The sequence below is a fragment of the Oncorhynchus kisutch genome, linkage group LG12, assembly GCF_002021735.2.
Source record: "Oncorhynchus kisutch isolate 150728-3 linkage group LG12, Okis_V2, whole genome shotgun sequence".
NCBI lineage: Eukaryota > Metazoa > Chordata > Actinopteri > Salmoniformes > Salmonidae > Oncorhynchus > Oncorhynchus kisutch.
Genome location: NC_034185.2, coordinates 16,798,137 through 16,813,792, shown reverse-complemented (window position 1 = coordinate 16,813,792; position 15,656 = coordinate 16,798,137). Strand labels below are relative to the sequence as shown.

The 15,656-nt window shown below is 45.2% G+C and overlaps 1 protein-coding gene across 2 annotated transcripts; it reads left to right on the top strand.

Moving 5' to 3' along the window:
* Positions 1-733: 733 nt before the first annotated feature.
* LOC109900496 (claudin-20-like) lies at positions 734-12,822 on the top strand. Of its 2 annotated transcripts, XM_031836992.1 has the most exons (3): positions 734-1,157; positions 9,548-9,602; positions 10,150-12,822. In XM_031836992.1, the coding sequence occupies exon 3, from the start codon at positions 10,306-10,308 to the stop codon at positions 11,218-11,220; it is 915 nt and encodes a 304-aa protein (XP_031692852.1). In that variant the 5' UTR covers positions 734-1,157; positions 9,548-9,602; positions 10,150-10,305; the 3' UTR covers positions 11,221-12,822. The 2 variants fall into 2 exon arrangements, with proteins under 2 accessions (XP_031692852.1, XP_031692854.1); XM_031836994.1 differs by lacking the exon at positions 734-1,157 and having other exon boundaries at positions 8,121-9,602.
* Positions 12,823-15,656: the final 2,834 nt, after the last annotated feature.

The following is a 15,656-nucleotide window of genomic DNA, read 5'->3' as shown; positions in this document are numbered from 1 at the left end:
TGAGCTGAGTCCCCACATCTGGTTTTCAGGGGAAACAAAAGTTAGGTTGAAAATATTGTATCCCTGAAAATCGGATGTTAGCAGTTTCTGGCGACCCCACATAGGCTACAGCCTGCAGGCAGCAGCTCCACTGACACACTGTTGAAGGCAGTCATCACAGAAGAGTCAGCAGTGCCTGGGTCCTCCTCCTCCTCCTCTCAGAGCTCCCTCTCCCTCTGCCTAGTCAGTGCCTCCAGTACCACTAGACTCTCTTGTCTGTCAGCCTCGTGCTCTTTTCTCTACCCAGAACAATAGAGGGGGATTGCAGCTCCACAAAGACCACAGCACAGCAGCAACATTCACAGACAGGCAGGCTGCCGTGCCCTGCTCTCTGGGGTGTTCCAGCACAGCAGCTGGGTCTCTTCAGCCGTTATTGGCTCAGCCGACTCCTGCCTGCCATTCACCCATGATATGACTGGGATCCTCCTGGGGTCTCCTGGACCATCAGTCCAAAGGGAAGGGAACACTGCCACTACCTCGTTCTCAATCCAAGGTGCATAAATTGAGGAGCAAACTGAAGTGAAGAGGAAATTCAGAAACTCTTGGAGGCTGCATTGTTGGTTAAGGGCTTGTAAGCATTTCACTGTACCTGTTGTATTAGGCGCATGTGACAAATAACATTTGATTTGATTTGATCTACAGCACAGAGAGAGAGACAGAGGAAGAGAGAGACAGAGGAAGAGAGAGAGAGAGAGATAGGAAGAGAGATAGGAAGAGAGACAGAGGAAGAGAGAGCGAGAGAACGAGAGAGAGAGACATAGAGAACAGGGAGTCTAGCTCCATCACAGACGGACGGTGTGGTGTGATACTGGGATACTGTCAGAGGGCAGAGAGCTGGTTGCCTCAGGTTCCAGCTAACTGGGTTCTCTCGGAACAACAGCTGATGGGATGTGCTGTGCTGGACTGCATTCATCACGCCTGGGGCTGAAGTCCCCCCACTCTACCTGGGATGGGCTTGCCTTGTCCAAGTTTCAACTAGCATTCGCTGACGTGACATACTCACATACACACGTGTGTTTGTGTGTGCAAACACACTAACACAATCTCTCAGACACAGGAGAAATGTGGTTCCATTGTGACTTGTGCTGCTGGATGAACACTGGATGGATAGAATAGCGGTAAGTGCGTGCTGAAAGTGTTTCCCTCTTTCTTCTCTAAGTCATGTGAGGTTGATTACAACGTATTAGGTAGATGTTGTTAGATGAACCACAGCTATTCACAGTAATCTACAGTTGGACTGAGACATGTCTATGTGTGACAGTTTGTGTACACTACCACATCTGTTAGCAATTTGGACATGATTCAAAAAACAGGATAGATTTCCATCATCGTTGTTCTAAGAACTTTGTTGACAGGTTGTTTATTTGCACTCCCCATTCTAACCAAAATTCCTCCCGCATTATGGCTTATCCAATCAGGGAGCCGGACATGGTTTCCATCATTTACCTCCTCATTCCATTACTCGGATGTCATGACATGACAATTAATAACATTTTCAGAAAGAATATCATTTCTAAACAGCTAGTTATTTAACTATCCACATTGATTGTATTAGGCTGTGTAAAAATAGTCAATTACCTTAGGAACCTGTCATTGATCATTTCATGGCAGTACCTTAGTGGTGAAAAAACTGCATCAATCCAACTGCTGACAGGTAATAGCAAAGCCATTGCCTCTTGACTGTGGGAATAAATAGGTCATTTATATTCCTGTCTGTTTGATGATTTAGGTAGGGTTGATGCCTCCTGGCTGTACTCATGCAAAAATATCTCAGCCTACTGAATGAACTCTCAACTCAGAAATTCCATTTCACCTGGTGATCTGGCTACTGCATTAAGGTGGTAGGGTGAAACCTTTAACTAATCCTTATTACATAAGATGTTACCTTTTCCCCTTCTCTGGCCGTGTAGTTTTGCTATTCTAACTTCATATGAGGCTTTGAAAATGTAAAGTAACAACAAATAGATGCCTACAGATGTAGGATCTTTATTTGAGCCAGTTTGCTACAGCAGGAAAATAATCCTGCGGCAACAGGAAATGTGAATTATTAATAGACATTAAAACCAGAAGATGGTGATAGCGCTGACATCATCCACATATTCCTTTGTAAAACTCCCGATGGCACATGAAGTATATGTGCCATATTGCTAAATGGGGCTGAATGGCACCAAAAAAAGGATCATGGTGAAAGTGACCATAACTAGCAAAGGATCATCGATGTAATCCTGGTAGCCTGCCGGCCTGTGATTGGTCTATATAAGCACGTGGTCCTGCATGACAACAGATGTAGTAGTTGGGGAAGATCTGGGAAGATCAAACTTGATCATAATAAACACATTTTAGAGCCCAAAACGTCCGTCTATTTTTATTTTGGGGACCGTTCTGTCAATCGTACTTTACATCAGCTTTCTAGGGCAGACCAGGGCTTTTGGCAGCGCTAGGTTGCTACACAGTAGCCGACCAGCAGAGCTGGTGACTTCACGCTCCAGACTGAAAAACTGGGGGCCTGGAATTATTATGTGAAGAATAATTGTTGATACATTTTTCATTATGGCAAATCAAGTCTGACATTTTAAAATGGAAATTACAAACTTTAGAAGCCTTTTTAAACTTTGAATACACTACAAGTTTGCCTTTCCTGCCGTGCAGGATAAATCCTCAACAACAAAAGAGTGATCAAATTAAGATTCTAAATCTGTAGTATCACACATTAGTATTCTAACAGCACTACAATGCAACATTTCTCATTGGTGGACAGCTTGTCGTCACAGTAAACATCAGTGAATTCGGTAAAAAACTTTACTGGGTCTTTGTTAGTCTGCCGGCTGCTCATACTGTAGCTTTTTCCCTTTAGAAATAGATTTGCTGAATGAGCTCAACACAGGTTTTTTATGAGCTTGTATGTACAAGGCTTTAAAGAGGGAACAACAAGCACAATAGCAACCTGTAATGAATAACAGACTAACGACGTGTCTAAATTGCCCGGTTTTACTGTATGACTATTTTCATTACAACACAATAAAAATTCCTTGGCTGTCTGACCAATTTCAACATTTCTTTTTAAAACAAACTTTAAACAGGCAGTGAAAACGTTGGAAGTTGGAACCGTGCTCGCCAGTTGACATTAACAATAACTTTTTATTTAAATAATTCTGGGTAGGGCTGCCTTTTAAACCATCATTACAAATGTATTTACATAATTTTGGGTAGGGCCGCCTTTTAAACCATCATTACAAATGTATTTACATAATTCTGGGTAGGGCCGCCTTTTAAACCATCATTACAAATGTATTTACATAGTTCTGGGTAGGGCCGCCTTTTAAACCATCATTACAAATTTATTTAAATAATTCTGGGTAGGGCCGCCTTTTAAACCATCATTACAAATTTATTTAAATAATTCTGGGTAGGGCCGCCTTTTAAACCATCATTACAAATTTATCGCTGGATTTCTAATTTGACTCTTCCTTGGAAGTGACAACAGAATAACAGTCTGTTACTGCAAACAGTAACAGTTATCATCTCCTCCACCATTAAACATTATCAATGGCTCTCTTTCAATGAACCTGAGGTGATGATGTAGGAGTATTCCGTAGGACGGTGTGTATCATGTGTATCCTATACATACGGCTAATACAACTTGACACTTGAACTTCTAACTTGATGAGTAATATTAGGGAGAGCGATAACAACATCTAATCAGTACCAGATACTACTGTCCCTTAGAAATTATGGGAGTGAAACGCAAACAAGCCACAAAGTTAATGGAACCAAGGAGTAGTAGAATGTGACAATAAGAACTAGCCTACACATCAACGGCTACTACTCCAGTTAGTGGAGGCCAGGCCACAGAGCTAGAATAACACTCCTGCTGTCACGTTCGTTGGAATGATTGTAGCGTTCCACATATTTTAATAAATCGAAACTCACCAAACAAAACAATAAAGCACAAACCAAGCGTGGTCTATACATAGACAAGATCCCACAAAGCACAATGAGATAATGGCTGCCTAAATATGATCCCCAATCAGAGACAACGATAAACAGCTGTCTCTGATTGGGAACCATACAAGGCCAACATAAATCATTAATCACCTAGATGACCCACCCTAGTCACTATCACGCCCCAACCAACATAGAGAATAAACAGCTCTCTATGGTCAGGGCGTGACAGTACCCCCCCCCCCCCCCACTCCACCCGCAAAACCTGACTCAATAGGGGAGGGTCCGGGTGGGCATCTACGATGGATGACATAGGGCGTCGGAGGCAGCTCCGGTGCGGGGCGAAGTACCCACTCAGCTCACAGATACTCACAGAGGCTCCGGACCGCAGACCATCTCAGGAGGCTCCGGACCGCAGACCGTCTCAGGAGGCTCTGGACCGCAGACCGTCTCAGGAGGCTCCGGACTGCAGACCGTCTCAGGAGATTCCGGACCATAGATCATCTCAGGAGGTTCCGGGCCGTAGACCGTCTCAGGAGGGTCTGGACCGTAGACCACAGCTGGAGATTCCGGACCGTGAAACGTCGCCGGAGGTTCCGGACCGTGAAACGTCGCTGGAGGTTCCGGATTGGGAACTGTCGCCGGAAGCTCCGGACAGGGAACTGTCACCAGAAGCTCCGGACTGGGAACTGTCGCCGGAAGCTCCGGACTGGGAACTGTCGCCGGAAGCTCCGGATTGGGAACTGTTGCAGGAAGCTCCAGACAGGGAACTGTCGCCGGAAGCTCCGGACTGGGAACTGTCACTGGAAGCGCTGGACTGGGAACTGTTGCAGGAAATGCTGGACTGGGAACTGTCGCCGGAAGTGCTGGACTGGGAACTGTCGCCGGAAGCGCTGGACTGGGAACTGTCGCCAGAATCTCTGAACTGGGAACTGTCGCCGGAAGCTCTGGACTGTGGAAGCGCACTGGAGGCCTGATGCGTGGGACCAGTACAGGTGGCACCGGGCTGATGACACGCTCCTCAGGGCGAGTGCGGAGAGGAGGCACAGGACGTACTGCACTGTGAAGGTGCCCTGGAGACACAGTATGTATGGCCGGAGCAGGATGTCCTGGGCCGTGGAGGCGCACTGGAGGTCTGGAGCTTAGAGCTGGCACAACGAGTCCTGGCTGGATGCTCACTTTAGCCCGGCAAGTGCGGGGCGCTGGCACTGGACGCACTGGGCTGTGAAGGTGCACTGGCGATACAGTGCGTAGAGCTGGCGCAGGATATCCTGGACCGAGGAGACGTACTGGAGACCAGGAGCGCTGAGCTGGCACAACTGGTCCTGGCTAGATGCTCCCTTGCGCACGGCAAGTGCGAGGAGCTGGCACAGAACGCACCGGGCTGGGGATACGCACTGGAGACACATTGCGTATCTCCGCAAAACATGGTGCCTGACTAGTCCCACGCTCCTCATGGCAACTGTCTTACTCCAGACACCAAAACATCCACTCTACCTCATCACTCGCCTCAACTATCTCACAATACTTCTCGTTCAGTCTATCCCATTATTCCTCTTCGCTCTCAGACTCGTCCCCTCGGCTTCGCGGACCAACACGTGTTCCCCCAACCCAAAATGTTTTGGGGCTGCCTCTCGGGTTTCCATCGTGGTCGTGAACTTCGGAGTTGCCGTTGATCCTCATTCGCTGCCTATGCCTGCTTCCATGGCAGGGTCTTGTCCCCTGCCATAACTTCCTCCCATGTCCATGATGTCCTCCATTCACTTTTCTCCTGGGCCCAGGATCCCTGCTCCTCCTGACCACGCTGCTTTGTCCTTTGGTGGTGGGATCTTTTGTCATGTTCTCTGGAATGATTGGACCAAGGCGCAGCGTGCGTAGAGTTCCAGATATTTTAATAAATCGAAACTCACCAAACAAAACAATAAAGCACAAACCAAACGTGAAGCTAACAGCGCTGATAGGCAACTTAACATAGACAAGATCCCACAAAGCACAATGAGGAAATGGCTGCCTAAATATGATCCTCAATCAGAGACAACAATAAACAGCTGTCTCTGATTGGGAACCATACCAGGCCAACATAAATCATGAATCACCTAGATGATCCACCCTAGTCACTATCACGCCCCAACCAACATAGAGAATAAACAGCTCTATGGTCAGGGCGTGACACCTGCCTTATTCTAGTGGAGGCCACAGAGCTAGAATAACACTACTCTACTATTCTAGTTGAGACCAGAGAGCTAGAATAACACGACTCTACTATTCTAGTGGAGGCCACAGAGCTAGAATAACACTACTCTACTATTCTAGTGGAGGCCACAGAGCTAGAATAACACTACTCTGCTATTCTAGTGGAGTACACTGAGCTAGAATAACACTACTTTACTATTCTAGTGGAGGCCACAGAGCTAGAATAACACTATACAATTCTAGTGGAGACCACAGAGCTAGAATAACACTACTCTATTATTCTAGTGGAGACCACAGAGCTAAAATAACACTATACTATTCTAGTGGAGACCACAGAGCTAGAATAACACTATACAATTCTAGTGGAGACCACAGAGCTAGAATAACACTAATCTACTATTCTAGTGGAGACCACAGAGCTAGAATAACACTATACTATTCTAATGGAGACCACAGAGCTAGAATAACACTAATCTACTATTCTATTGGAGGCCACAGAGCTAGAATAACACTACTCTACTATTCTAGTGGAGGCCACAGAGCTAGAATAACACTAATCACTATTCTAGTCGAGACCACAGAGCTAGAATAACACTAATCTACTATTCTAGTGGAGGCCACGGAGCTAGAATAACACTACTCTACTATTCTAGTGGAGGCTACAGAGCTAGAATAACACTACTCTACTATTCTAGTGGAGGCCACAGAGCTATAATAACACTACTCTACTATTCTAGTGGAAACCAGAGAGCTAGAATAACACTACTCTACTATTCTCGTGGAGGCCACAGAGCTAGAATAACACTACTCTACAATTCTCGTGGAGGCCACAGAGCTAGAATAACACTAATCTACTATTCTAGTGGAGGCCACAGAGCTATAATAACACTAATCTACTATTCTAATGGAAACCAGAGAGCTAGAATAACACTACTCTACTATTCTAGTGGAGGCCACAGAGCTAGAATAACACTACTCTACAATTCCCGTGGAGGCCACAGAGCTAGAACAACACTACTCTACTATTCTCGTGGAGGCCACAGAGCTAGAATAACACTACTCTACTATTCTAGTGGAGGCTACAGAGCTAGAATAACACTAATCTACTCTTCTTAGAGCTGCATTGGTTCCCATCTCTCTCCTTGGCTGCGTTCCAGACTCACTATTCACTTTATAGTGGACTAATTCTGACCAAGGCCCGTAGTGCACTCTAAAGTGAATAGGGGGCCATTTGCGACCCAGCCCTCCTCTCCCCATGCTCCCCTTGCTTCTCAGAGCTAACCATGCACCAAAAACACTACATCACATACACTGGTGTAGTCCCATGACTCAACAGGCTGGTAAAGGACATCAATCTCAAAGATATGAATTATATCCAGACATAACATACCATTCATATGAGAGATGTTCAGTGATGTTCTGTTAGTAGTTTGTTGTATGTTTTCTTGTCCTCAGTGCATGACCTTACCTGCCTGTGTAGCTTGCTTGGTAAACTCTTGGTAACATAATAGAGGAGAATTGGGAAGAAACTCATTTCAACTGAAATCCAAGTATTTTTTTCTAGGTCTAAATAACTGTCTAATACTGGGTAATACAATGATGGTGATAAAACTGATTATCTGGTCAGGTCTTAAAGAGATCTTTGTTACTTCCTGATATTACTATTTTGAGTAGTAAAAGTCCATATACTTTTTGTACAAAGCAATAAGGAACACTAGTGTGATAGATGCCGTGTGTAAAATTCACAGTTTTTCCTTTGAGACTAAAAGTAGACCGGCTCAATATCAAAGCCCAACTTCTGTGTGCCTGGAAGAAGAAATAACAAATGCATGGAGCACCGCTTATATTAGCCAGCCATGTCCTCTCACATCACACACATAGCCTACAATTCTGCAATTTTAATGACTTCAATGTAACTGTCTGTCTGAGGCGGGAAGCCCAAAATTGGTCCTGAGTTAAACCCACTCCTGCTGTCACTCCTGCTGTCATTCACTTCCGGATGCTTCTGCTGTTTGGGGCAGTGTATTCTGGGATGTATTATGTGTCCCTAATGGCACCCTATTCCCTATATAGTGCACTACTTAGTACACAAGGTTGGGAATAGGGTGTCATTTGGGACGCATAAATTACCTCTTTATACTGCTGAGTAGAGGTGGAATGCAGAGGAATGGATGGAGGGGTGTATACATAGAGCTAAGAGTCTCCTAATGAGGACTACAGCTGTGTAATAATCACAGTGGCATTTCCCCTCCATACTCCCTCCCTCAGACGGTGGCTAGGTAGGTATAGGCCTGGGAGGGAGCCTGCTGCCTGCCATCGTCTGGGATGGAAAATATCATGGTAATGGGTTAACGGGAGTAGGCAGACTGGCTAAGGTCAAATGATCTCTTCTCTTCCAGTAATATTTCCCCCTTTTTTTAAATGAATGTAGTCTTTCTCTCCTAAAATGAGGGGTTGGAATGGAGGAGGCAGTTTGGTAGAGTCGGATAGGGGGGGAGTGGGAGTGGGTAGGAAAATGTATCTTTTCTGTTAATCCCTCTGGTAATCGTTCCTGTTGGGGCAGGTCTGCCACTATGGGGTGCTTTCCCCTCTGTTGTCACAGTGTGTGGATATATAGATAGAGGATTACTTCAAGGATAGGTTGTGACTGTTGTTGGGATACCAGCGCTGTGTGTGTTCCATCTCTACAAATGGAGGGGGCGGTTCACACAGTCTTATCTGTGTGTTGCAGTCGGCCATACTTCATGCGGTCATTTGAAAGGCGGCACCTTCCTCTCAGCTGCAAGGCTAAAGGATGGGGATGCAGGTCCTCGCCATCTTTCCGTTTATACTGTGCTCTGAGTGACGCCGTCGAAACACCAAAAAAAGCCACCATCGAACGAACACCAATGACAAATCAAACCTCAAAACTCTTGGCTGTCTAAATGATATATTGAACCAATTAAAGGGGACCAACAATATCTTCACCTGCAAATTTCAGACAGACATTTAAATATGCCGTGATAAAGAATATTGGCTTACTACTGTCTTTTATCATTACTACTCATTTGCTGAGCGGACATTAGCTCTGCGGCTGTTCATCTGAATCAATGACCTTCAGGTTATACTAGTCCAGTTGTTTAACCACTCTCACAGCACATTGCTGCTCAGTTTTGCAGTATTTCTCTCAGTTCACCACTTAGTTCTCCTTAGAGGTACTGTAGCTCACAGGCAACAAGAATGTGTGGCTGCCATGTCTCTACTGGACACTGAAAAGGATGGAATTGTATGTTGTGTTGCTAAGGAGATGGTAGGAGGACGGAGGAGGTGCGAATCACTGAGCTGCTTAGCCTATTGTTTTGTTAGGTGTTTTTTCCATCTCTTTTGTGCCCAGAAAACATTGAGAAGAGACTGACGCACCACGGCACACTGTCCGAGACACACAAAAGGTAAGGAGGCTTTTTTTCTCAAAACACTGCAATTACAAACAAACGATTCACTTTAACAATGCATTTATGTTGTCTTTAATGTCAGAATGTCACCACCATAGAAGACAAACTAAAGAATTGGAGAAATGACAAATTATTCTAAAAGATTATTGAAATAGCTTATGTATGCTGCAATGACATATATTGTAAATTGAGTTTATGTATTGAGGCAGCATGTACCTCATAGCTAAAGTGAAGTGAAGTAGCTGCCTGCTGTAAAAGAGTAACCCTCTTTCAGAGGAAGGACACTGCAGCTTTAAATGCACATAATTGAGTCTTTAAATGAACACCACAAAACTCAGTCACACAAAGCCAGGGATGCAGAGTTAAAATGCAGACAAACAGAAAGCGCACACTCACACACGCTTCCCCCCTAAAAAGAGGGAGAAAAAAAGAGCAGAGCGCAGTTTCCTTTTCCCATCACAAGCCCCTGCCTCATCCAGCCCCTGTCTCCTCCGTCTGATCGTCACGCTTGCTCGCTCAGTTCAATTCTCATTTCGATTTTTAGCACAGCCCACTGAAGCCTGCACTGAGGAATTATCTGCTGTCAGGACCTGAGGCTGCACGGGGGCGATAGGGAGAGACGGAGCCAGGGAACCAGGCTCGGGCCACCACAGGGTGACGGTGCCGCTGTGCCAGAGAGGAGGGGACTCGCAACTCGGCGATGGCGTCCTCCACCATGCAGATCCTCGCCTTTGCCCTGGCGCTGCTGGGCGTCCTGGGCGCCACCGTGGCCACGCTGCTGCCCAACTGGAAGGTGAGTGCCGACGTGGGCTCCAACATCATGACTGCCATCTCCCAGATGCAGGGGCTGTGGATGGACTGCACCTGGTACAGCACCGGCGTGTTCAGCTGCACCTTGAAGTACTCCGTGCTGTCGCTGCCCGCCTACCTGCAGACCGCCAGGACGACAATGGTTCTGTCGTGCATGATGGGTTGCCTGGGCCTCTGTCTTGCCGCCCTAGGGCTGAAGTGCACCCGCTGGGGGGGCAGTCACCGGGCAAAGGGGCACGCGGCCATTGCCGCGGGTGGTTGCTTAATCCTGGCTGGCATTCTCTGCTTGGTGCCTGCTTCCTGGTTCACCAACGAGGTCATCACCACCTTCCTGGACTCCAACGTGCCCGAGAGCAGTAAATACGAGCCTGGGGGGGCCGTGTACGTGACCTTTGTCTCTGCCGGCTTCCTGCTTGCTGGGGGGGTCATATTTTGTTTGTCGTGTCCCGGAAAAAGAGACTACACCTCGACCTCCACCTCTACCACCTTTCCTGACAAACTACTGCAGCAGCAGATAAACCAAGAGCAACTACAGCGCGACCTGATACAGTGTGACCTGATGCAGCGCGATCAACAGCAACGGGAGCAGAAGGACTTTAAACAGCAGACGTCGCCTAATGAGCAGTCGAGCCAAGAGCAGCTACAGTGGGTTGACAAAGGGTCCCAGGGTAAGGTCCAAGCAGCTGACGACATCCAGCAGGAGAAGCCTCTACATGAAGACAAGGGAACGCAGCAGTTCTACTCTCCATCCAGAGTCCCTCCAAAAGACACCCGGGCTGGTTACAGCCTGCAGGACTATGTTTAATATGTTTTATCCCTAAACCCTACTCTTGTAAGTGGGGTGGGGGGAGAATCCTGAGGACATTCTACTGGCTGCCTTGTGAAGGGGAGAGAGTGGAGAAAGAGGGGGAGGAAGGATGGGAGGAGGAGGGAGAGAGTGGAGGGGAGAAAGAGAGGGAGGGACGATGGGAGGAGGAGGGAGAGAGTGGAGGGGAGAAAGAGAGGGAGGGAGGGAGGAGGCTAATGACGTTGACAGCCTTATCGCCACCTCTCATCTGTTCTCTCTCGCTACTGCGAGCACAAGCAGTAAAGGTATTCCCAAACTATTGGAGAAAGACAGCTTGTGGATCCAGATTCCTGGGGCAAATGCCTCCTTGACTGCTGCTGTGGTGGGCGGAAAGACACAAGGGTAAGGTAGAGTAGAGGTGCCATAAAAATGCACAAACACAGCGCAAGTACTGTCAATCCTGTGACAAGTTCCTTTTAAAGCTGATGCGGAGGCTTTTCCATACCAAAGGTTTCAATGAGAAAAAAAGTGCTGATGATAACTAGCTGCTAATAATAAGCCATCAGAACGATTGCATAGTAAGATAGCGTCGATATGTCTGGAAAAAGCCATTCTTTGCTATCTTGTGTCCTTTTAGAACCCATTTGCCTTGCGAGACAAAAAATAATCATCAATTATATTTTCCAAAGCTAAACGGACTGATTGATATTGAGTCTTCTTTGCATGCTAATTATCTGTAGCTTGTTAAATAATTCGGTGGAATGCAGAGTAGTTACTGAAACATAGTTACCAAATCTTGTGCCTAAAAGAATGTGTAGAACTTCAACTGTCTGTAAAGGAGACTTAGAGAAGATTAACAAAGTGAAAAGGGAGTTCAGTTTCCCACCAACACCATACACAATCATCCAGTCCATTTTTTCCTGTGAGCTGTGGAGGGGAATAAGGTGCATGGCAGCGCAGGCTGTCAGAGATAATGATCCTCTTTGCTTTCCCATTATCCCCTCGCTACGGCTGGATGCACACTACTCATTTACTGCCCCCCCCCCCCCCGCACACACACACACACCCTCGTCCTTCCTCTCCCTCTCTAGCTGCGAGGGTAATAGGGTCTTGTACCCAATCATCTTTACGGCGTGTGTCCGTGTGTCATTGCTGCAGGAGGCACAGCGGTAGGAGTCTGTTCTGTGGCCAGAGGTTAGCTGTCACAAGCTGCTGTCCCCTCGTGTTGACGGAGGGTAATAGAGGCTACGTCCCAAATGGTACCTTATTCCCCATTTAGGGCACTTCTTTTGACCAAGGCCCTTAGGGCACTACATAGGGAAGGAAGGGTTCCACAAAAAGTGGTGATTTTATTTGGCTCCCCAAGTATTCTGAGAAAAAAAATATAAATCATTTCATAGTTGGAAATAAAGATGGTAAAATCATCAGAAAATCAGAAAATAATTCCCTGCATTCCCACACATACTGGGCACAATGGAAAAACAATGTCAGATTTTGGGTTTAGTTGTCATCTAAATGCAATATAGTATCATTGATGACACAGTGCATTCGGAAAGTATTCAGACCCCTTTACTTTTTCCACATTACAGCCTTATTCTAAAATGTATTCAATTATTTTTTCCCTCATCAATCTACACACAATACCCCATAATGACAAATCAAAAACAGGCTTTTAGACATTTTTTTATATTTTATTTTTAAGAAAAAAATGAAATATCACATTTACATAAGTATTCAGACCCTTTTCTCCGTATTTTGTTGAAGTACCTTTGGCAGCGATTACAGCCTCGACTCTTCTTGGGTATGACGCTACAAGCTTGGCACACCTGTATTTGGGGAAGTTCTCGCATTCTTCTCTGCAGATCCTCTCATGCTCTGTTAGGTTGGATGGGGAGCGTTGCTGCACAGCTATTTTCAGGTCTCTCCAGAGATGTTCAAATCGGGTTCAAGTCCGGGCTCTGGCTGGCCCACTCAAGGACATTCAGAGACTTGTCCCGAAGCCACTCCTGCATTGTCTTAGCTGTGTGCTTAGGGTTGTTGGGCTGTTGCAAGTTAAACCTCTGCCCCAGTCTGAGGTCCTGAGCGCTCTGGAGCAGGATTTCATCAAGGATCTCTCTGTACTTTTCTCCGTTCATCTTTGCCTTGATCCTGACTAGTCTCCCAGTCCATGTCGCTGAAAAACATAACCACAGCATGATGCTGCCACCACTATGCTTCACCGTAGGGATGATACCAGGTTTTCTCCAGATGTGACGCTTGGCATTCAGCCAAAGAGTTCAATCTTGGTTTCATCTGACCAGAGAATCTTGTTTCTCATGGTCAGTTCTTTAGGTGCCTTTTGGAAGGTTCTCCCATCTCTGGAGCTCTGTCAGTCTGTCAGTCCTTCTCCCCCGATTGCTGAGTTTGGCCGAGCGGCCAGCTCTAGGAAGAGACTTGGTGGTACCCTTCCCCAGATCTGTGCCTCGACACATTCCTGTCTCGGAAGTCCACGGACAATTCCTTCGACCTCATGGCATGGTTTTTGCTCTGACATGCACTGTCAAATGTGGGACCTAAGATAGACAGGTGTGTGCCTTTCCAAATCATGTCCGATCAATTGAATTTACCACAGGTGGACTCCAATCAAGTTGTAGAAACGTCTCAAGGATGATCAATGGAAACAGGATGCACCTGAGCTCAATTTCGAGTCTCAAAGCAAAGAGTCTGAATACATATGTAAATTACATATTTTTTTATTTTATTTTTAATAAATTTGCAAACATTTCTAAAACCCTGTTTTTGCTTTGTCATTACGGGGTATTGTGTGTAGATTGCTGAGGAATTGTTTTTATTTAATCAATTTTAGAATAAGGTTGTAACATAACAAAATGTGAAAAAAGTCAAGGGGTCTGAAAACTTTCCGACGGCACTGTATATGACTTATAAAGTAAGGTTACATCTCATTTGCTCTGTTAAACCTACCCTTGGGAACGACTTTGCTAGCAACCTTGAATATATGTCGTTATTAAGAGTTCTCCCAATAATCATTTTCACGGTAGCACATTGGTAGTAGTCAGTGTCAAACATCAAAGCTAAGCATGGCTTGGCTTGGTTAAAACCCAGGATGGGAGACCAAATGAATAGCCGTTGATAGATCAACTGTCCAGTAGGAGGTGCTGCCCAGACTATAGTTGATTTTTTATAAACATTGAAGATCTGATGTTATTTCAAAAGGTACAAATTCAACATATTTTATACAAGGTTTGTCTATGTTGAAAGTTGGTTACAATGAATACATAATCCTGTGGTTGAAAGCTGACATATGGAGTTGTTTTAAGATCGCCATACCATGGATCATTTGGCTATTTTATTATGAATTTTAGGACCCCTTCAGGCAACAATGATTTACTTAGATTTTTTTATATAAAATATTGAGTTGAAAATAATGTGCTGAGTAGAACATAGAACATTGATCTCAGGCATGAGTAGGTCTAGATGGCAGGGCTGCTCTTGTTTTGGAAAACAGACATTGTGGCTACCTTTCTCCAGCGATTTCAGATTTTTTTTTTAAATGTGTTGTGTGTTTGCCTCACATGTCAGCACATACAGTTGAAGTTAGAAGTTTACATACACTTAGCTTGGAGTCATTAAAACTCATTTTCCAACCACTACACAAATTTCTTGTTAACAAACTATAGTTTTTGCAAGTCAGTTAGGACATCTACTTTGTGCATGACACAAGTCATTTTTCCAACAATTGTTTCCCGACAGATTATTTCACTTATAATTCACTGTATCACAATTCCAGTGGGTCAGAAGTTTACATACACTAAGTTGATTGTGTCTTTAAATGGCTTGGAAAATTCCAGAAAATGATGTCATGGCTTTAGAAGCTTCTGATAGGCTAATTGACATCATTTGAGTCAATTGGAGGTGTACCTGTGGATGTATTTCAAGGCCTACCTTGAAACTCAGTGCCTCTTTGCTTAAGGGGGACAAAGATAGTACTTTTTGGAGAAAAGGGTCTTCCAAATGGACAATGACCCCAAACATACTTCCAAAGTTATGGACAAATGGCTTAAGGACAACAAAGTCAAGTTATTGGAGTGGCCATCACAAAGCCCTGACCTCAATCCGATAAAAAATGTGTGGGCAGAACGGAAAAGTGTGCGCGAGCAAGGAGGCCTACAAACCTGACTCAGTTACACCAGCTCTGACAGGAGGAATGGGCCAAAATTCACCCAACTTATTGTGGGAAGCTTGTGGAAGGCTACCCGAAACGTTTGACCCAAGTTAAACAATGTAAAGGCAATGCTACCAAATACTAATTGAGTATGTAAACTTTTGACCCACTGGGAATGTGATGAAAGAAAAAGCTGAAATAAATCATTCTCTCTACTATTATTCTGACATTTCACATTCTTAAAATAATGTGGGGATCCTAACTGACTTAAGACAGAATTTTTACAAGGATA

Bases quoted from the DNA above. Each gene is read 5' to 3' on its own strand.
- LOC109900496 (XM_031836992.1), top strand. From the start codon at position 10,306: ATGGCGTCCTCCACCATGCAGATCCTCGCCTTTGCCCTGGCGCTGCTG.